Raw genomic sequence first — 19,581 nt, forward strand, 5'->3', positions numbered from 1 at the left:
ACATATTCAGAGCCTGTCACTGTAGGTACATACTTAAAGGTAATTTTGTGCCCATACACATTATTTTGCACTTACAGTGCAAACATTTTGTCATCTGCTCGTGTAATATTATGTGTACCTAAGATGTAAGTCTTACCTGTCAGCTTTAGATGTCATTATTTTGAATAATTTTGTTATGGCATTATTCAGTGCTCTGTCAGGTAGTTTGTGACCAGATTGAGCCTTGCAAAGTCTCAAAGCACATTTTTTGAATGGGATCCCTGGGATTCCTGTGTCAAAATGACATTTATTTTCTATCTCTATCCATGAGGGGAATGTCCCTTCTACCTACTGATTGTTTAGCTTCCAGGATTGCACCATCTACCCTTTTGTAACCCTTAAACAACTTCCCTTCTAATATGTTGGAAGGCATCAAAGGGACAGATCAGCCTTTTCTTTGGTTGGTTTCAAAAGCCGTTTCACTGTCAGTGCTTGGAAATGAACCATATGATTCCTGTAAGTATCAATTAGGTTTGGCTTTTTACATACAATCTCTCATAATCTGTGTCACACACATATTTTTTAACAAATGGGTCATTCTGAGGCACATCCTGTAGTAACAGGCAACATCAACCGACAGTTTTTCATCCCATAGGCAATATGAGCAACACGAGCAAATACAAGTGTTTAAAATGTATTTTAAAATTTAGAATACATATAAATTCTGTTAATTATAAAATAAATGACTTTTTAATTGCTCAGACTCTTCAGTCACAACTGATTCAGTGATTGTTCTCACTCATGTAGATCATAGGGGAATTTAATGGCAGATGTGAAGTTAATTTTTATCCTTATGACATTTTAGAACAGAAACTGACTCATACCTCCCTTTAGTTTTTGCTCAATGTTCAACAAAAAGATGAATGTTTTTTATGATGGACTATAAGCATTTTATTGTCCTAGTAAGTAGCAGCTGCAAAATCTGATGCAGTTTAGTGTGTGATAAAGCTGAATGTCACACAGTGATTCATTTGAATAGGAGCCAAGCTAATATTCCTTACTGGGGTAACATGCCTGCTAAAATGTTTTTATGGAAGTAGGATATCAGATTCATGATGGAAATTTGGGAACTCCTATTTTGGAGGCATTGAAAATGAGTTGTTCAGATGAACAAGGTATTTATACAGACATGTGGTGTAATACTGGATACTGGTTTAATCTTTTAGTAATCCAGACATTACCATATGGACAAACTGCACAGATTGATCTGATGAGGCCTCACTGGATAAATGAATATCCTGCTTCAGTTAATTTGCTGAGCTTTTACGTTAGCTTTTATCAGGAGAAAAAAAATGCTTTCCAGCACATAGTTTATTTGCAGTGACATATAAAATGAGACTGATGACAATCAACACAGATTTAAGGCAGCTTGTTTGACAAGCAGCTCCTGATGGTTTGGACAGTTATCTGGAGGGCTTTCTTTTTGTACTTCATTGTTTGTAGCCAATACACAGCCTTTCCAATGTGGAACCACCTTTGCACATACATATCAGAGAATGCACACAGTTTTCTCCAGCATTTTGCTTTCACTGATGTACCTGCAATAATTTTGCTTAATGCCATAATGGGTTATTTAGTTTTGTTATCAACCTCTGCTTTCTCAATCTTCTGTCCTGTGAGGAACTGCCATATTCCTCCTCTGTAGTTCTCATTTCCCAGGGCATATACGAAGGCATCCACCGTTGGCGCAGCCTTGGCAACAAGGGCGGGAATCTGTCGTGAGACACAATATTTGTTAATAGCAAAATACACTGAGGAGCGAATTGGCTGATTTCAGCCTAGGTTCAGTTTCCCTTTACCAAAAAAATGCCTGTCTCCAATGGTAGTACTGTGCTACCCCCAGAAAGATGAGAAGTAAAAGCAAGTTGGTTGGTTGGAAGTCCTTACTCCAGAAATTATGGTCTCCGGGTGAAAGAATTTAGATTGTTATTGCTTGAAACAGGGATATTTCAGTTGAGAGTGGATACAAACACTTAGGAGGAGTGAAGGCTGTACCATGGACACCTTCTGATGAATAAATGGGCTGATGTTGCTAATGCATTTTATGTAGGATATCGAATACAGTAATGAATTTGGTGACCTGCAACTGGGCTGATTCTTGGGGACTGAATGAAAGTTGAAAGGTTTCATATGACATTACTGAGTCCCAGAGGTGGTTTTGGAGTCAAGACTCGTAGAATAAAGGGGAAAGAGGAGGCAGCATAACCTTAGGAGAGATCAATTACAGGTTTCTTGAGGACAGAGAAGTATTAGAAATATGAATGAGACAATCAGTCTCTTCAAAACTGAAAATTTTGAGCTGGTACTTGACTTTTGGAAGGATACAAAAAGCTCCTACACACCATGAAGCAGAACAGGCTACAGACCCCTGACTGCTGAAGAAAAAAAACCCCTGACTTCCCAAATTTCTGCTTGATCAAAGCAGTAATGCACTGCTCGTTATATCACTGTGCTTAGCTGCTTTGCCTTAAAAGTGGTAGATGAACAGAATGCTTTGAGGAAAAGATCTACTTTATATGTATGTGTTTTAACAAGTAAACCCAGTTGTGAGTAAATTGGCATTGTTCCATAGGAACAGAGAGAGGAGAGTAAGGAGAATGTCGTTGTCTGGATTCCTTCGGGCGGCACAGACGTACCATGCGGTATTTCGCTGGAATGAACATCACATCTTCCACTGCTGCGTAGGAGCATAAAAGGCAATAGGGACCCCAGCAAATGAACAGTGTCTTCAGTGGTAAACCAGTGTTAAACTGAAAAACAAGAGCAATAAATTCCTTTGCGTTTCACAATCACACGCTGCACCAAATGGATGGGAGAGGTCTGTGTTCAGTAGCAGGAGAGGATCAGCCAACAGGATGTGTGACCCCACTGCTGCTCTGCCTCCAGGGCTGCCTGTGCAGTGGGCACAAAGCCCTGTTCCAGGTGTGGGTGAGGAGTGGCAGAGGTGGCAAAATACCTTGTGGTAGATCAGTTAAATCAGAATGTGTTCTAGATATGGAAGCCAAGACCAGTAATTGCAGCTGAAGGGATAAATCAATGTGAAAATTTAAAAACAGGTAAAATTGCTGACTTCTTAGATGGTCTTGCAGACAAGTAAACTGTATGAAGCCACTGCTCTGGCAGTGCAACAGATGGATGCAGTGGCTACGTTGTGGTAGTAGGATTCCTCTGTCCTTTATGCTGGGGCCCTATCCATGGTGTTCATGGTCAGCTGTTTCCAAGTATCTTAAAAGTATTAATGACTAGAGAAACAATAATTTCATCCCTAAATTTTCTTCATTGTAACTTGTCTGCACAGCTATAGAATATCGTAAAAAAGAAATCACATGCATGCAAACTCACTGAAAAAAAAACTAATAGACATAATGATCACTGAGATTTATTCAAGAAATATGTAGAGGGCACATGTATTTACTCCAGTCAGCTACAAACCAGTCTGCCTGACTGTCTCTTTGCTGATATAACACTCCCCTTGAGAACTAACTGTCTTTACTGAGTGCAGTAAAGTGCCCACCAGCCACGCACAATGCCCCAGACTGTATGGCCTGCACCTAAGGAAACAACTCATATAATCACCACATTACATTCCCATAAAACTGCCACGCACAAACCTTCGTTTTCAGCTCATAAAGATTTCTGAATTTCCTCAGCCAAGTGAAAACACAATGTGTATGGGAAGGCCCTTTTCCCCCCTTGGGGTGCCTCCGTGTTTCCTTTCAGAGCTGTAGTTCTGTCTGACTTCCTCAGTGATAAGCTAAGGGCTTGTAGCAAAGCAGGAAATAACAATCCTTCCTGAGCTAAATTTCTCTGGATAAATATTGATATGCTTTTGGCAAATATTCTGTGTTAATTTTGTGAGGAGGCTTGGACCAATGTTGATGGAGGGAAATCCTCAGGATCACTGGTCCAACTCCTTCTTTGATGGGGAACTGTTTACAGCACTAGGTTGGGGCAGATGTGGCCATCTGGTAAAATGTTGAAATCTGTAAGAATAATGTTTCCATGAACTTTCTAAGTGGCCCTATCCTGTGTTGCACTACCCTCCTACTCAAGTAGCACTGGGGAGTCAGCACAGAAGGAGCTGAGCCAAAGCCTTTGTGAAAGAAATATTTTTTTTTTTTCAAGGACTTTGCCTCTACTGGATGCAGCCCTATTTTGGCAAGGTGATTGCAGGGGCTGAGGGAACTTTCTTACCTTATAGTTCCCACTTTTCCTGAACTTTTGGTGTATGGACTGATAGGCCGTCAGCATGATGAAGCCCGGGACCAGGAAATTGAAAGTAGCCATAGAAAAAAGGTATGTGGCATAGTTTCTGGAAAGGGTGAGGAGGGGAAAAAAAAGAGGTCGTTAATTCCTGTCTAATGTATCTATGTAAACTTGCTGTTAGTATTTACCAACTTGTATTTTTAAGATTACTAAAACCAGTTTTGTCAGCATTTGCTGAAGGGCAGTTAAGCTGTGCCATGCTGTTGTGTGGGATGGATAATACTGTAGAAAATTACAACAGGTATTTGCTTTCTAAACCCAAACAACCCTACAGTCCAGACATTTGCGCTGGACTGTATAAACCCAAAACCCCTTTGAAAGAGGTTTAAGTCCTAAACACAGAAAAGATGCTCCCTTATAGATGAGCAAGGGAGTAGCAGAAAAAATGAGCACCAGCCTCCCCCCCAGAGGAAGCTGTTCTCAGATGTCACCATGCGAGTCAAGGCAGCCTTTGGGAGGAACAACTGCCCCAGCAGCAATGATGGGGGGCAGCAGCTTTGGTGTGCTGCTGAGGCCACCCCAGGGGATGGCAGCCTCCACCCCACCCCTCTGGGAGCTGGCCCTGGCCCTCACCTGTCCCCTTTGCTGTAGTCCAGGGTGCAGCAGGTTCGGAGGGGTTCGTAGTCATATTCCCCCCACCCCAGTAAGGGCATCACGGCCCAAAAGGCAGCAAACAGCCATGCAAACACTATCATGGAGATGACCGTGCTCCACTGCAGCCTGCTCCCTGTGGGAAGAGAAAAGGGAATCTCCATGATCCAAACAAAACCACTGGGAAAAGCTGTCCGACCCTTGGGCCTCAGGCAGAAACAAGCAGCTGTCTGTTTTGCACCCTGAAGCTGACCTGTGTCTGGAGGAATCAGTCTGGCATAAAATATGAAGGAAGCTTTTAGACTTTAGGAAATAGCAAACTGTACTTCCCTTTTGTGTGCTTTACTTAGACAAATGCTGTATTGCTGCTTAGCTTTGTACCATACGGGAGATACAGCTGCTGTTATAAACCTTATATTCTTGTGTTTTGGGAAAGTGTTTAAAGACTCATGAGGCAAAAAGTAGAATGAACAGGGTGATGCAATAAATAGTGTTTGAAGAATTAGAGTCCCATTGCAGGGTGTGGGTCAGATCAGAAATGTGACTCTGCACACACTCCCCAGCCCCTGCCTACTTCCTTCCTGCCTGGCTGGGAGTGCAGGGGACATGTGGATATCAAATATACTCTGTTCTAAAACTGCTATTCATCAATATATATATGAATATATACACAAAACCTGACAACAGATCTCATTCTAAAAATACTACTGAACAAGTAATTTTGCCCTTAAGATCATTGCTTAGCCTGGAACAGGAAATGTGAAGCTCAGCACTAGTGATTTTTTTTCTAATTTTATAATAAAAATGTTCACTTGTGCCTATCTCACTTGGTTTCATAGAATATCACAGGAATAGGTCAATGGATGAAATGAAGGACTAGAAACTTCAGAAGACACAGGAAGTATTTCTTCATGGAGAGGCAGGCAGGCCTCCTTGCTGCTGCAGGATATTGTGTTAGTCTTGCTGCTTGCGTGTCAAAAGGTCTGGATAATTTTGTTATGGAGGCTAATGTCTGTCGTCATGGCCATGCTGAATAATCCATGACGCCAGCTGCACCGGCAAGGAGAACGGTGACTTTTCCCACTGCTCCTTTCTAATCAAATCTTCCATTTGGGAGAAGTAATGATGTAATTTTCGCTGAGGTTGGGAAGCAATCTTTTTGTCTGCCCTTAACAGCAGCATCATGACAACAGGCAGGAAGATTCAGGCCAGTTCTGACCTTTCTTGGAAAGGACTGGGGATAAGGTGTGTGAGGTGAGGCCTGCCATGGGGTCAGACGTGGCTGACTCATGGGTGGAGAGCATATGGGGCCACACAAACTGGAGGTCTCTATAAGGTGACAGCTCCAGGAAAGACCACAAACTCCACAGTAGCTATTTTGAGTGGTAATGTCCTTGTATATTTTAAAGAAGGAAAATAAAGTGAGTTTGTTAGTGAAACTGTCCTTTTACAGGGATGCTGGTTATACCTCTGTGCTTTTTCTTATCTTCCAGACGTTCTTCAGGGAAAAGAATGAGAGTTTGAATTGCACTAAAAATCAACTTGGAAAATTTGTTTGGTGCAGGGGTTCAAAAATTAGTCGTGGAAAAGGACAGGTGTACACATTTCAATTTAAATACAAGGAAAAAAGGTAAAGAATATCCTTTTTATAAATACTCTATGTTTTAATATAGTAGTTACAAAAAAAATTGATTTTTTTGTAATTTAAAACATTATTTTGTAATAATTGCTAGTGAAGAATTATTAATGGCTGATATCTGTCTTTCATATGATTCCTACATAGAAGATATAGTTTGGTTCAAAAGCTTAAATATTGCTTTGTAATACTGACATAATATGACTCTAGATGAAAATAAAAGAATAGGTTTTGATTTAGGGAACTAACAATACAAGTAAAACTTTTTAGTAACTTGTAATTATTCGTAATCTCTCTGTTTCAAAGAAGCAATGTAGCTTAAGATGTATCTTTCTTAAGTGAGTGCAATTTAGGTATATGCTCAAACAAGCATCCAAGATGTCCATTTGTGTTCTACATAGCAGTTCTTGTATCTTGGCTTTACACAACTGTAACTTGAAATTCAACCGGGACAAAGCTTATTACATAAGCTGTCAGCTTTGTTTTGTGTTTTACATATTCTAGCAGCGTTTTAAAGGCATTATCAAAAGCAGCTGCACTGAAACCTGGATCTGAATTGTGTATCTTTTAAAACAAGCTTATGCCAAAAGCAGCTTTATTGCTTTGGGAATAAAATTTTGTAAGTGGTAAGCCCTCTGGTATTCTGAAAAAACCCTGAACTAAATCCTGCGGGGTTTTTGATTCTCAGCAGTTTTTATAAAATAGTTAATATCAGTTACTTTTTGTGGTATCTTGTGGCAGAAATTTTGTTCTCTTTTTGCCCCATCCTTTCACTTCATGAACTACTGCAGTATTGTGAAGGTTTCAAAGCACGATGGGCCCTGACTGAGGCACTCTGATGGCACCGGGTCCTGGTCACACACCAGCACCTTATGGATCTTTGCATGTAACAAAAAGATCCTTGCATTGATTTAATCCGATATAATCCCACCTTCCCTGCTGTCATCTTGCACAGAAAAACTGGAGAAACTCTTGCTCCCCTGTCTGCAACCACCTGTGGGATCTTTCGTGGTGCCCAGTCTCTTGGTGCCACATCTTTCCTCTGGCCTGTGTGCTTCCAGCTGGGCTATGTGCAGGCAACAAGAGAGTTGTGAGGCCTCATGCTGAAATGGCTTTCAAGTATTTTCTATCAAGAGTGGCTTTAATGAAGATTGCCATGTTGAGTTCTTTAATGGGAAAAGTGCAGCCCATAGAACACCCCAGGGGAAACCACCCCATGCTTGTGGCTGGCAGTGTCCTGCCTCAGTTCCCTCCACACTGGGGAGCTCACATGCCTGGCAGGGCTCTGGGAGCTCAGCAAGGTGCCACTTCTCATTTTTCATTAACTTGCTTTTTTTTCTCTTTATTTTCCTAAATTTTCCTTTAATGTTTGTGCCTTTTCTATGAAAAACTGTAAGAAAAAGTTTATTTTAGTTACTTTTCCACATATGTTAGGGATCACCATTTTCTTATTAGATGTAGAATGGAGGACTATGCAAAAATGGAGTCTGGCCCCAGGCATGTTCTTACAGCCTGCCTTTTGAAATCTCATCTTGGGGCTGAGTTCCTCTATTCTCTCTCCTAACACTTAAGGAATCCTATTTTGGAGACTAGAAGAGAGAATCAGAACTAACACAATTACGTTTTTCCTTTTGGCTTTAACCTTTTGCAAAATGAGATTAATGGTGAAGCAGACCTGGTGAAATCAGCTGCTTGTTGACCCTTCAGAAAATATTTACTCATACATTAAAAGCAGCTAAACATGTATGAATGTAAAAGTAAAGAAACTTGATATTATTGTAGTTTTACCCAGAAAAAAATACTTTCAGTACAAGAACAGTGAAAGAATTGTGATTGGTTCACATGGCAAAAATGTCCTCCCCTGAGAAGGCTGACAGTAAGAGCCTAGATGGAAAGCAGTTTGGTTGTTTTTGTGCACAGCAGGCCACTGCTTTACTTTAAATGACTTTTTTTGGCCTGATAAAATTTAACATAATAGCTGTGTAGGTCCTAATTCAATTAAATGTCTATGCATGGAGTTCAGCATATGCTTACAGATATAGTTCCTAATTAGGGCCCAGTGCTTGCAGTTTGGTCCTATTAAGTCTAATCACTCTTGTGCTCTGGCTTTCTCCCTTTGAAAAGCAGAAGTAAAGCTTCTCTTTTCCATACAGTGAAATATTAATGCAGGGGATTTCAAATGGCTTCTGTAATTGCTTTGGGACAGAACAAGGTCACTCTCATAAACAGAACCCTCCCCCCATCATTCAAAGATTACTAAAATTCTGATGTCAAGAGCTTAAATTTTAGAAAGTGCTAGATAGAGCATGGGATATTCATCCTTTTGATTATGATGGCCAGTATTTGGTGACATAACCATAAACTATATTTCCATCTTTAGTTTGAGGGAACGTTTACGAATGTAGATTTTTTTTTTTTTAAGATTTATGATTTTTTCAAATGTTTAGCTGATTTTCACAGAAAGAGCAAAAAATGCATCACCGACACAGTGGCTACCTTTCAGCTAGATTTCAGCCTGCTGTTCAAAGGGAATTTCTCAATCAAAATGTGAACAGGATTTTCTATGATGGACAGAAAAAAGTTTGTTTTCCTCATTCTTGCAAATGGTTTAGTTATAATAGCTGTATAATATTAAGTTATGATATATTCCAGAATAATATGGCTTGTACCAGACTTCATGGCATGCATCACTTAAGATTAGAAGGTTGTCAAAGACGAAGATATTTGAAAGTCTTATAAGCAAAAATATGTATCAGTCATAAGTAAAGTAGGTGTTAGTACCTGCTTAATCTGCTTTGCAAAAAAGCACCAGTCACTGGTGCTCACAAGTACTCATTTCTTGTAGAAATAAGAAAGCTGCAATGCGTAATAGCTTATTTTGTGCATATTATTAGAAAAAGCTCTTTAAAATAACCTAATTAAGGGATTTTTTTACTCCATTGATTTTTTTTTTTTTTTTTTTTGCTGTTGTTCTCCATGATCATAGAGCAGTTCTGGTGATTACCTTCTGCTTCAGTGAAAAATGCAAGATCTATATAAACATTGACATTTTGTCAGGGAAAACTAATACAGGTGCAAAAGTAGATGAAGGCAATGTGGCAGGGTGGCTGCAGTAGATGTGACATGAGTTAAGGATTTGCTCCTAATTTGACAGAGCTGACAGCTGAAATTGGAACAAATGGTAGTTTGGTAATTTTTGAATACTGATATAACAACCCAGATTTCCTTGAATGTTAAGGATTAGATAAAACTCACTGCAATTCTACTTCTTGAAATCGAATACTGCTGTGAAATCCCTTCTAGTTTTATTCATATTTTCTTTTGTAGTGTGGACAGAAGTAATGACATAAATCACTTCAGATTTTCCATTTCCCCCTAATTCTTAAATGCAAGTATAAAATCTTCTAGATTTTTTTTCTTTCCTTTTAAAACTGTAACTGTACTTATGAAAGGGAAAAAACTGACCAGGATCCTTCCCCTCTCCACAAACTTCTGGTGGCAGTGTGACACCTCCTCACCAAAATGAATAATGTGCTTGATTGAGATGCCTTCAGCAAGGACATCTCTGTGGTAGGTGACTGCCTGCTATCCAGGTCACTGATCCCCTGGGATCTCTACCAGCTGCCCTCTGCCTGCCTGATCCCAGCTCGAGAGAGGCCTCCCAGGCTGCTGCCTCTTTCCTCCCCTGTTATGTTAACATAATTCAGGACATTTTTCTCTTCTGAATGGCCAAGGAGGGAGAACTATAATGTCTACCTTGATATAAACTGTCACCTTCTGTCCTGAATGCTTGGCTGCTGACAGACAGCTTCCTCAGAGTTCGCCCTTTCCTTCTTCACTGTCAGGTGCTAACACAAAACTACTTCTGTTTTCTTCTTTCCCCCTTAATGGTCAAATTTTGAAATACAATTTTATCTGGTTTTCCATCTTGCTGGTGATTGACATTGATACTCTTCATATTTCTTGCCTTTTCTCCTCTTACTGCATACTTTCAGGCTATTTCTTTGGTTCTCTTCTCCTTGCTGTGAACGTAGCACCTCATAGGCCCCAAAGCGACATTTAGGGGATGAAAAGATAGTTGCCCAGTGTGGTTGCTTGACAGGAAAAAACCAAAAGAGGGCAGAGTAAAATATCTTGAAACTCTACCTTCTCAATCACGTGTGGTGGTAATACTATTTTCTTCCTTATGCCAGTTAATATCAACCTCACTCCTGAAGAGTGACTCGTCTAGTTATCAATACACTCTAAAGGCTATCCCTTTGTCATTGAGGGTTGTACTGACTGCCAAATTTAAAAGCTTGTTTGTTTTCAGAATGTTGGTGAGCAAATTTGTGTTATTGGCATCCAGAATGGCTGTAAAGTCCCAAATTTTCCTATCATCATAGTAATCTCTCACATTCCTGTCAGCCCCTTCTTCCTCAGAAATACGGATAGTGGATAATCCAGTATCAAGCTGAGGAATGCTACAGCAAAGGTTTTCTTGGGAAACTGTTAGGACATGACAAAAAAATCGGGGATGATGTAATTGAGTTTGGAAGGATTATCATTTCCTGGCTAATGAAGATACAAGGTTGATAGCTTTGTTTTTTAGGCAAAGGTATTTTGTACCTTCTGTACAGGCATGCAATGTGCACCAGTGTCAACAGGAGTTTAATGTATGGATTGAGAACACAGTATAGCCTGCAGGCTTGATATAGCATGTTTGTGAAATATGAGTTAATCTTCCTTGCAATCAGCATGTGAAGGATGCAACTAGAAAGGGCTGGTTTTACTGGAGTAGCCCCAGGGCCTGAGCACCTTCTGGGTTTTAGGTTTTGTTGTTCAAAGTGTTCGCTGTAGCAGCCATGTTTGGCCATCAGTAAGTAACAATTTGAGCAAAGTAAAGAAGTTTGTGCCCTTAGGGTCTCTCTGCCTGTGCTCTTAATGTAGTGTGTGCTCATGACTGGAGGAAGTCATGACACAAAGGCATTAAAGTCAATGTTGCAGACAGCAAAATGTCTTTCCAAGACATGCTTATTTTCAGGCTCTCTCTTATAAAATACAGATGCTGCTCTTCTAGCTCCAAACACGTTTTGATGTCCAAGGGGTGTTAGTATGGATTTAGCTTACAGCCTGCTTTTTTGGGGTCCTTTACCTAGACATGAAAAAAAGAATTTCCTTGCCTGAGTTGAATTCCTGCTAGAGTTGCAGAACAAAAAACTGGCAACCTTTTCACCTCAGCAGGATCATCAGATTGAATATATTCCCTGTGTGCTTTGGGAGTGTTTCACCATTTGCTGCTTTAATCACATGGAGGCTGTGCCTGAAAGGTTGTGTGGATGCTAACAGAGGAGGGCATTGAAGCACTGCAGCTCAGCAGTTTCTTCCCCAACAAATGTCTACAATTTCCTTTAGAAAATATTTTGTGAAGTGGTCTAAGCAACCTGTGCTTTATCACAACAAAAGGAGGGTTGAATTTGTCTATCAACATCGCCAAAGAGACACAGCTTTTTTTGAGAACAGTGTGGTTACATGAGGTGCTCTGGATTCCTCATTCTTATAGAAAAAAACAGGCTTTAGCAGGAAACATAAAAGCTGCATATCTACATGGGAGGACCTCATCTGTTTCTCCCAGACAGCAGAGCTCCCACATGACTGCCAAAATGGCCAAAGAGTGCAGATTAGGGCATTTCAAACGTTGCTGAGTGCCAGGATGTCATAGAAACATTGATCAGTTAAGGTTGGAAAAGACCTTTAAGAGGTTCTCTGTCCTTTCAGAATAGGTTTGTATTTCATATCGTGTCTTCTTCCCTTTTCATAACGAAGGGCATTAAACTGTATACCCTGTGCTTGTCACTCAGTCCCTTCCCAATAACTTTTGAGAACTCTGGCTACTTAGAGTAAACTGGAGGAGGAAGTGGGGACTGACAGGTACTAAGTTGCTGCATTTACTGTGAAAGACAATGTCTGGGGAGAGGTGAGTCCCCATGAAAGCACCCACAGAGCAGTCAGCATGGGTCTATCCTGGTATACAAAAGGAATATCATCCCTGTGCACCATGTTTTATTTACAAGACAGCAGGTTTTGCCAGTTCCAGTGCTCACAAGGCTGCCAATTTGTTTTACAGTTGATGATAAAGCCTTTTGCTGTGCTTCCCAACTTCTGGGCTAGCTAAGAGAATGGAGTTATTCTCCTGTATCCACAGCGGTGGCTAGTGCATGGTTGGAGTTCCAGCACAAATCCTAGCAGTCCCTGCAGACACCAAATCCAACTCAGCACCCTAATTCAGCAGACATTTCCACTCTTGGATTGAATCGGATGCACAAATGAAGTATTGCCAAATCCTGGGAGGAAGTTCTGTGATAGAAGTCAAATCCATATATTCGTAAATCCTGTCAATCTCTATTTCTCACCTAAATCAAAAATATTCTTTCATAAGTTGACAAAAAAGGACAAATTTATTTTCATAGGTTGATCTCCCTGTCTAACATTAGATTTCCATTAAATCCAGCTAAGGTGTCAGAGTTAGTTAAAAACTAAATTGCAAGAAAAAAAGAAACAGAAAATGGCCTTCACTAACGAAAAAACCCCACATGAACACATTCCTGCTCTTATCAATTAGTACTTAAAAATAGCTCTGCCATTTTTATTAAAACTTGCAGGTAATTTGTTCCTTGCTTGGGAACAAATGTATCGAATTCCAGTCCTCATAAGGGGGCCTGGAATGAAACATAAACCCCACAAATGTCTCTGGCACCCCAAAATGCCTGTGTGTCACACAAAGGGGCTGCTGAGCTCTGTCTGCCTGATCATGCCTCTGCATGGGCTCTGTTCCAGCTGCCGTCTCTGCAGAGGCAGCTCTCCAGCTACATCAAATTCATCTGTAATTAGTAAACTCTGCATGGGCATAAATATCTGTTTGGTGCGCAGCAGGGTATTGGATGAAAGCCCAGGGTGAATGTGAAGGAAAAATTTTGTTTGGGATTTTGTTTTAAAAACCCTTGTGGTTTAAGAGAAAGCATGGCAAGAGGGTCACGACTTGGATGTGATCTGGAAGAAGAAATATCTCCTGGAGGTGGTTGTTGGTTGCTCCCTGTATGGGAAGAGGTCCTTTGGAGAAATTGTTTATATTTGCTCTGTCTCTAGTGTGTAAAATAAACAAACTTACGTGTAAGATACACAAGTAATAACTATGTGCTTTCTTTGATTCTCAGAAACCTAACCAAGCTGCCTTTTAGCAGAATCTGGGTGGGGTTGCTCAGTAAATTGTGGCCCTTACTTGTACAGTAGTGATGGTATCGGTCCCAGGCGACTGCAGCGCTGCAGTTAATGCTGGCTAGTGCTGTCAGGAAGCCACAGAATCCATGAATTTGACAGCCCTGAGAGCCATAGGGCCAGTATCTGTCAACAAACAAGGAATATGTTAAGAAAATGATAGAGAAAGATGAAGACACATTTGGAAATTGCATTAACAGAGAGGGTAAAATGATAAGACTGTGCTCGAGCTCTCCAAGAGACATTGTAAAAGATGCTATTGTGGTTCCCTTTAGGTATGTGCCAGCATTTTTCTTGCTGTGATGTCTGATACAGTACAGCAGCTATTTCTACTCTTAATACTGAGAAGAAAATATAACCCTGCATTTTTGTATTGAAAAGTTCAAATTTAAATTTGAAATCTACATTTCATCCAGTTATCCACATCTTCAAAATTTGTATCCTTTATGAGCAGCCAATTTGTCAGTGTGTGAAAGTAGCAAATGAATTTTTGAAAGTCAGAGTTCACCGTGCAACACAGTACAAAAGGTCACAACAAATAAAAATACTCTTGATAGCCAGACTGAGGTCTCCGATATTTTTGCAGATGTAGAATGAAAAGAAAGAAAAGAACTTCCCAATGTCTTTGCAGACACAGAATGAAAAGGAGCCATGACTTTTTTTTCTTTCTGTGTTCATCTAAACTGACTCTTATGCTCGTAAACACGGCTGTGAGGCAGAAATCTTCAGCAATCTCCTTTCTCATATATTTACAGAACACCAGTATGATACATAAGGAGACTACCCCTGGAACAGGAGACAGCTTACTGCTTGAGGGGCTGGGAAACTTGTGGTCCTATTTGAAAGAAAAGGTCCTGCAATGGTTAAAACCAAGCTCATTTTGATGTATTGACCTTGGCTTCTCAGCTCCAGTTCTGTAAAGGCATCTTTATTGACTACAGTTGGACGTAAGTGTCTGAAACAAGACTGACCTATATAGGAGGTAAAATATTATTAAATAAGGCCCCATTGGAACTTATTTACTTGATAATTTGTAAATACTTTTTATAGCCATTAAGAGAGAATAAAGTGGTCACATTCTGGCTTGAAATGCATTCCTGTTTTCAATTAAAGGTCTTTCCAGAGTGTAAAAATCTGATACCAAGGTGAAATTATTCATCAGATATTTTATATAGTGGTGGTGGGTTTTTTGAGTATGATTTGCTTGTGATTTGTTTGTCATAATTATTTACTAAAATGCTTGATGTTGTTTCTGTCCTCTGATTAAATGATTGACATGTATGAAAATGTAGAAAAACAATTGTGTCATAACTGATGTGAACTCCCTGGTAACAGATCTGCATTCTAATTTTCCAGAAACTTCTCAAATAAATGCTTTAATGGGAAGGTTAATAAAAAAATCCCAAACAGATAAAGACTTGCAGATAAATTTGGGGTCGATCTAGAGGTTTAGTGAAATGGTATTTTGGTATTCAAGTAGCTTCTATAATGACCAGTAAAGCTGTCTGGTTACATATCTTCTATAATCAATCTTACACTCTGTCAGTGATTATACACAGTAAAGTCTGCTTTTCTGCTTGCCTGGTAGGACTATGTAGAGTTTAATTTTCCCGTTTCAAATTGAGAGAATAAGAAGGTTGGCTATGTGTTGTGGTAGAGAGATAGAGTCATTTAATTACTTTGATCTCTTACAATTTAAGCTATTAATTTTCACGTGGTTCTTCTGAGCATCCCTTAGGAAAAGCTTTGAGATGTACCTTAGGAAGCTGGAGAAGGCAGCGATGAAAGCATTGATGCAGATCCCGCAGTCAGCCAGCGCAACGCTGACAACCAGCAGGTTGCTGGGTGTTCGGAGCTCTTTGATTTTTCGGAAGGAGAGAATTGTCAAGCCATTCAGACAGAGACCGAGCAGGGCTGAAAGACAGAATTGTTTGGTGTGATTCAACTGGAAATGGAAAACATCTACAATGATACTGTTGTTTTCTTTAATGAGGGAACAATAATTACAGTGGAAACTCATGCGCAGGCAGGGAATAAATCTGTAGTGGTCAGTCTGCACGCAAGTTATAAAGGCTTTCAGGAGAGAAGTTGTAGGTGACAGCTGAAGCCAATGCTCCAAACTGCATCAGGGATATGGCCAGTCACGTGGAGCAGAAATGGTTTGATCTTACTTGTAATTCTGCTTTTTGTTATAATAAGAGAAACTGAGTTGTCAGAGTTCATCCAGGGACACATAGTTCAGAGCAAGGGAGATGCAGGGGAGGCAGTTTCAGGGGGGCTGACAGCCAGCATATGCTGCTGGTGTACACATCTCCAGGCCTGCCTTTGATAGAGAAATGGGTTGTGTTCAATATCAATTATAACATTCTTTTGTGTCTAAGCATAGAAATCCCTCAGCTGTGTTTCAGTCAGCCTGGCTCCCTTTGGGCCTCTGTCTAAGGTTAGCCTACACAGTGCTTGAATCACATCAGCTCAATCTTATTACTGCCCCTCGTCAATAGACTATACATGGAAAGGAATAATCTAATTATGAAAAGCAGTCACTGACAGATTTAAAAAAAAAATAAATGTTGGTCCTCAGACAGAATCATTCAAGCAACCCCAGCTATTCACCCAGCATAGAGCTGTGCCACCCTGAAACCCATTTTTCACTGGTTTAAATTCAAGCTTTGTCCTTTAATGCCCTTTTCAAGGTGACCTGAATTATTTTAGCTCTGATGAGGCTCTGACTCAACATCCAATCTCTAAGTTTCAGTTAGATGAGAGACGCAGTGTCTTTTTCTTTGTGTTCTTCTTGGAAAAAGAAATTATGTAGCACAGAAAAACTCTATATCCCCTAATTCTGTAAAGTAGTGTAGTTACTTATGCTCATTGTCTTAATTCTGCAGTTACATAAGATGGATGATTTTTTTCTAGTCTAAAATCCTGCTTCTACCTTAATTGCATTAATGGCTGATGGCATAACCATAGTAACAGCTGATGTGTGTTTATTACACAACATATAACAAAATATTTCCAGGAGAAATATTTGGAGCCATTTGAGATCTGCTGTTCTTATTTCCTCCCTGCCAGATTACCTCCCACCCACAGGGTAAAACTGCTGTCAACTCTCCCAAATGCAAAGAAGCCTTTAGGAGAGATATGTTGTGAGCATATTCAGAGTAGAGCTGAAGAGTTATTACTACATCAACTTTTTCTGTCTTTCCCTTGTTTTTTTGAAACCTCAGGCTTCACCACATTCTGCTTTCTTGAAGGTCAGCAGGAGTGTACAAATAGAGAGCTTACTAAATTTAAAAATGATAGCTTTGAATTTTCATTTTCAGATCAGCAAATGTGTCCAGTTAATAAAGTAAATGCAACTCTTCCCCATAGCTTTCTTGCAAACTGCACTTATAAGCTGCCACAAAAAATAAAAAGAGGGGTCTTCATCACCTTTCTCTCAGAGTCTTCAGAAAGTGAATTAATCTTTAATTATTTAGTTTGATCTGCTAAGTCTGTTGACAAAGAGTTTTACTGCCAATCTGCTGGGCACATTCTGCCTAAAGCCCTACAGAAAATACTTGTGTTTAGTAAATCATAAATGTGTTAGACCACATCTAGTTTTAGGTGTCATTTACTTTATTTTAACTTCAACAGCCGCAGGTCCCTGGCACCCCCTTTGCTAGCTGCCAGGTAATTATAAGTTCCCAGTTTTGTTGCAGTCTCTCAACGAAGTGGCTTATGCCTTAAGAAAAGTCCACATTGGCTAAATGAAATTGATACAGTTTGTTTACTTTTAGCCAGCAGCCCTTAATTGCAGCTCTACCAACGCAATCTGGATGCATCCTAAGAGTTCACAGGCTATTTTGGACCGATCGTGTTGGATTATAAGAGAGTCATCACAGCCCACAAAACTAGCAGTCCAAGTTTATTGAGAGATCATCAGTCATTTCAATATCCTTCCCTTGAGGAAGATAAAATTGTCTTTAAAAGTCAACAACAAAATCTTAACTCCCAACATCTTGAGAAGTACTTCACTGCCACAACCATGCAGAGAGTGCAGATCTTCACGGCAAACAGCTTAGAGCTCCCCTTGATTTATTCAGCAGAAGTACTGGTAATGTGGCCACAGTAACCACGGTCAGTGTACCACAAATACTGCTGATTATTTCAATTTTTCTTCCCACTCTCATCACAAATAATAGGGGAAAAAGTCTTACTGCTGCTGAGGTCCCACATCGGACTTACCTTCTACCAGTAGGGCAGTGCCCAGGGAAAACACCTCTATTTCAGTGAAGCCTTCAGGGAGAGGGTGTGGAGTGACCATTCTTATGGCAAATATGTCAAAAGATTTAACCTCTGCCCTCTGTTATAGCTGTAGGGCTGCCTTTTCTCCAGATCTCTCTACTTCCAGTAACCCAGGGCTTCTTAAAGGAGCAGCTCACGTGCAGACACATGCTGTTATTATATAAAAGCTTTGGGGTTTTTACTCCCGCCACTACAATCCCTGCAAGAATGTTATTAATGATGGGACTAGCATCAACCCGCACTCCCCCTTCTCCTGCAAATCGTATTTCAGACACCAGCAAAATGAAAGCATTCATTGCAATTACAACAAGTTCTTTGTAGAGACAAGATTAAAAAACCTGTCCAGTTAATTCTGCAAGACTGGAAAAGAATTAAAGGTTGTGGAACAAAGGAAATGTAATATATAACTGGGAAGTGACCTGAAAAATAGAGGCACTCATTGAGTTGGTAATTAGAGGAAAAGTATGAACTGATAATTTCTGCAGCTTGTAGGTCTTCCCCTCACCCATTTTTTAGGAACTGGCCAGTGCATTTTTGAGGCAATAACTGTTCTGTATAGTAACATATCTCCCCTTTGTAACTGAGGCTTAAATTAATATGCACAGTGGCACAGCCTGATTAAAGGCAAACACAAAGTACTGATTTTGAGCCTTAAACATACAAGGATGTATGTGAGCTGCCCAGTGGTGAGTGCTCGCAGGACTTTACTTACTGTCCTTTGAGAGATGTTTGAGGACTGCAGTCGTGTACTGTGGCTCTGGAGTATGTACTATGTGCAGCTTGTCCCCAGCTGACTTCCAACCACAAGCAAACCACACAGTGGTTTCGAGATGTAAATGAGACCTTGTCATTTTCCAACAGATTCAACCATTTTCCTTTCATTTGTTGTGCTATTGATTGATTAACTAACTCTTTGAATGCCTGGATCCTGTAGAATGGAAGACAGCAGCTTTCAGATTCTAAGGGAAACAAACGATACTTTTTTAGCTGTACTACTATTATTTATGTAATTTTTAATGCCTGTCCATTAGAAGTGAGCAACTTGGCCATACTTCTAAATTTTTAGCCTACATTTAGAGTAGTGATAGCTATGATAACTACTATATACTAAAACTACTATATAGTTTTCTTCTAATGGTACTTCATCCTACCCTTTTTAGTGCATTTGTTTCCTTTTTCTTCACTTCTCATCCTTACTACTTTTCCCCAGACCTGCTCATTGCCTTAACAAGCTGCCACTGGCATGATAGTTGCACTACTTTGACGTGTAACTTTCTTCATCCCCACAATTCTAGAGCGAAATGGGAGCAAAAAGGTTGCTGAAGCACAAGGGATGTTGGCTTCCCCCAGCTCAGGTCCCACACTGTGCTGACCTGGCTGTTGGTTGATTGAGGGGTCAGGCAGTGTGAATTTGCTCCAGACATGGCCAGAGCCTGTTCAGTTCTGCTGACTACATGGTGGAAGTGCATTTACAGTCAGTGGTCTTGGCTGAGGATAGTGGTGGATTT

The 19,581-nt window shown here is 40.2% G+C and overlaps 1 protein-coding gene across 1 annotated transcript; it reads right to left on the bottom strand.

Annotated features, from left to right (window-relative positions):
- Positions 1-657: 657 nt before the first annotated feature.
- RGR (retinal G protein coupled receptor) lies at positions 658-18,211 on the bottom strand. Its single transcript, XM_064662522.1, has 7 exons — positions 18,014-18,211; positions 15,544-15,700; positions 13,791-13,912; positions 4,879-5,032; positions 4,234-4,351; positions 2,676-2,789; positions 658-1,752 (listed from the first exon to the last, which is right to left on the bottom strand). The coding sequence occupies exons 1-7, from the start codon at positions 18,090-18,092 to the stop codon at positions 1,609-1,611; spliced, it is 888 nt and encodes a 295-aa protein (XP_064518592.1). The 5' UTR covers positions 18,093-18,211; the 3' UTR covers positions 658-1,608.
- Between the last annotated feature and the right edge of the window lie 1,370 nt (positions 18,212-19,581).

The sequence above is a fragment of the Pseudopipra pipra genome, chromosome 8 (genome assembly GCF_036250125.1).
Source record: "Pseudopipra pipra isolate bDixPip1 chromosome 8, bDixPip1.hap1, whole genome shotgun sequence".
Classification (NCBI taxonomy): Eukaryota; Metazoa; Chordata; class Aves; order Passeriformes; family Pipridae; genus Pseudopipra; species Pseudopipra pipra.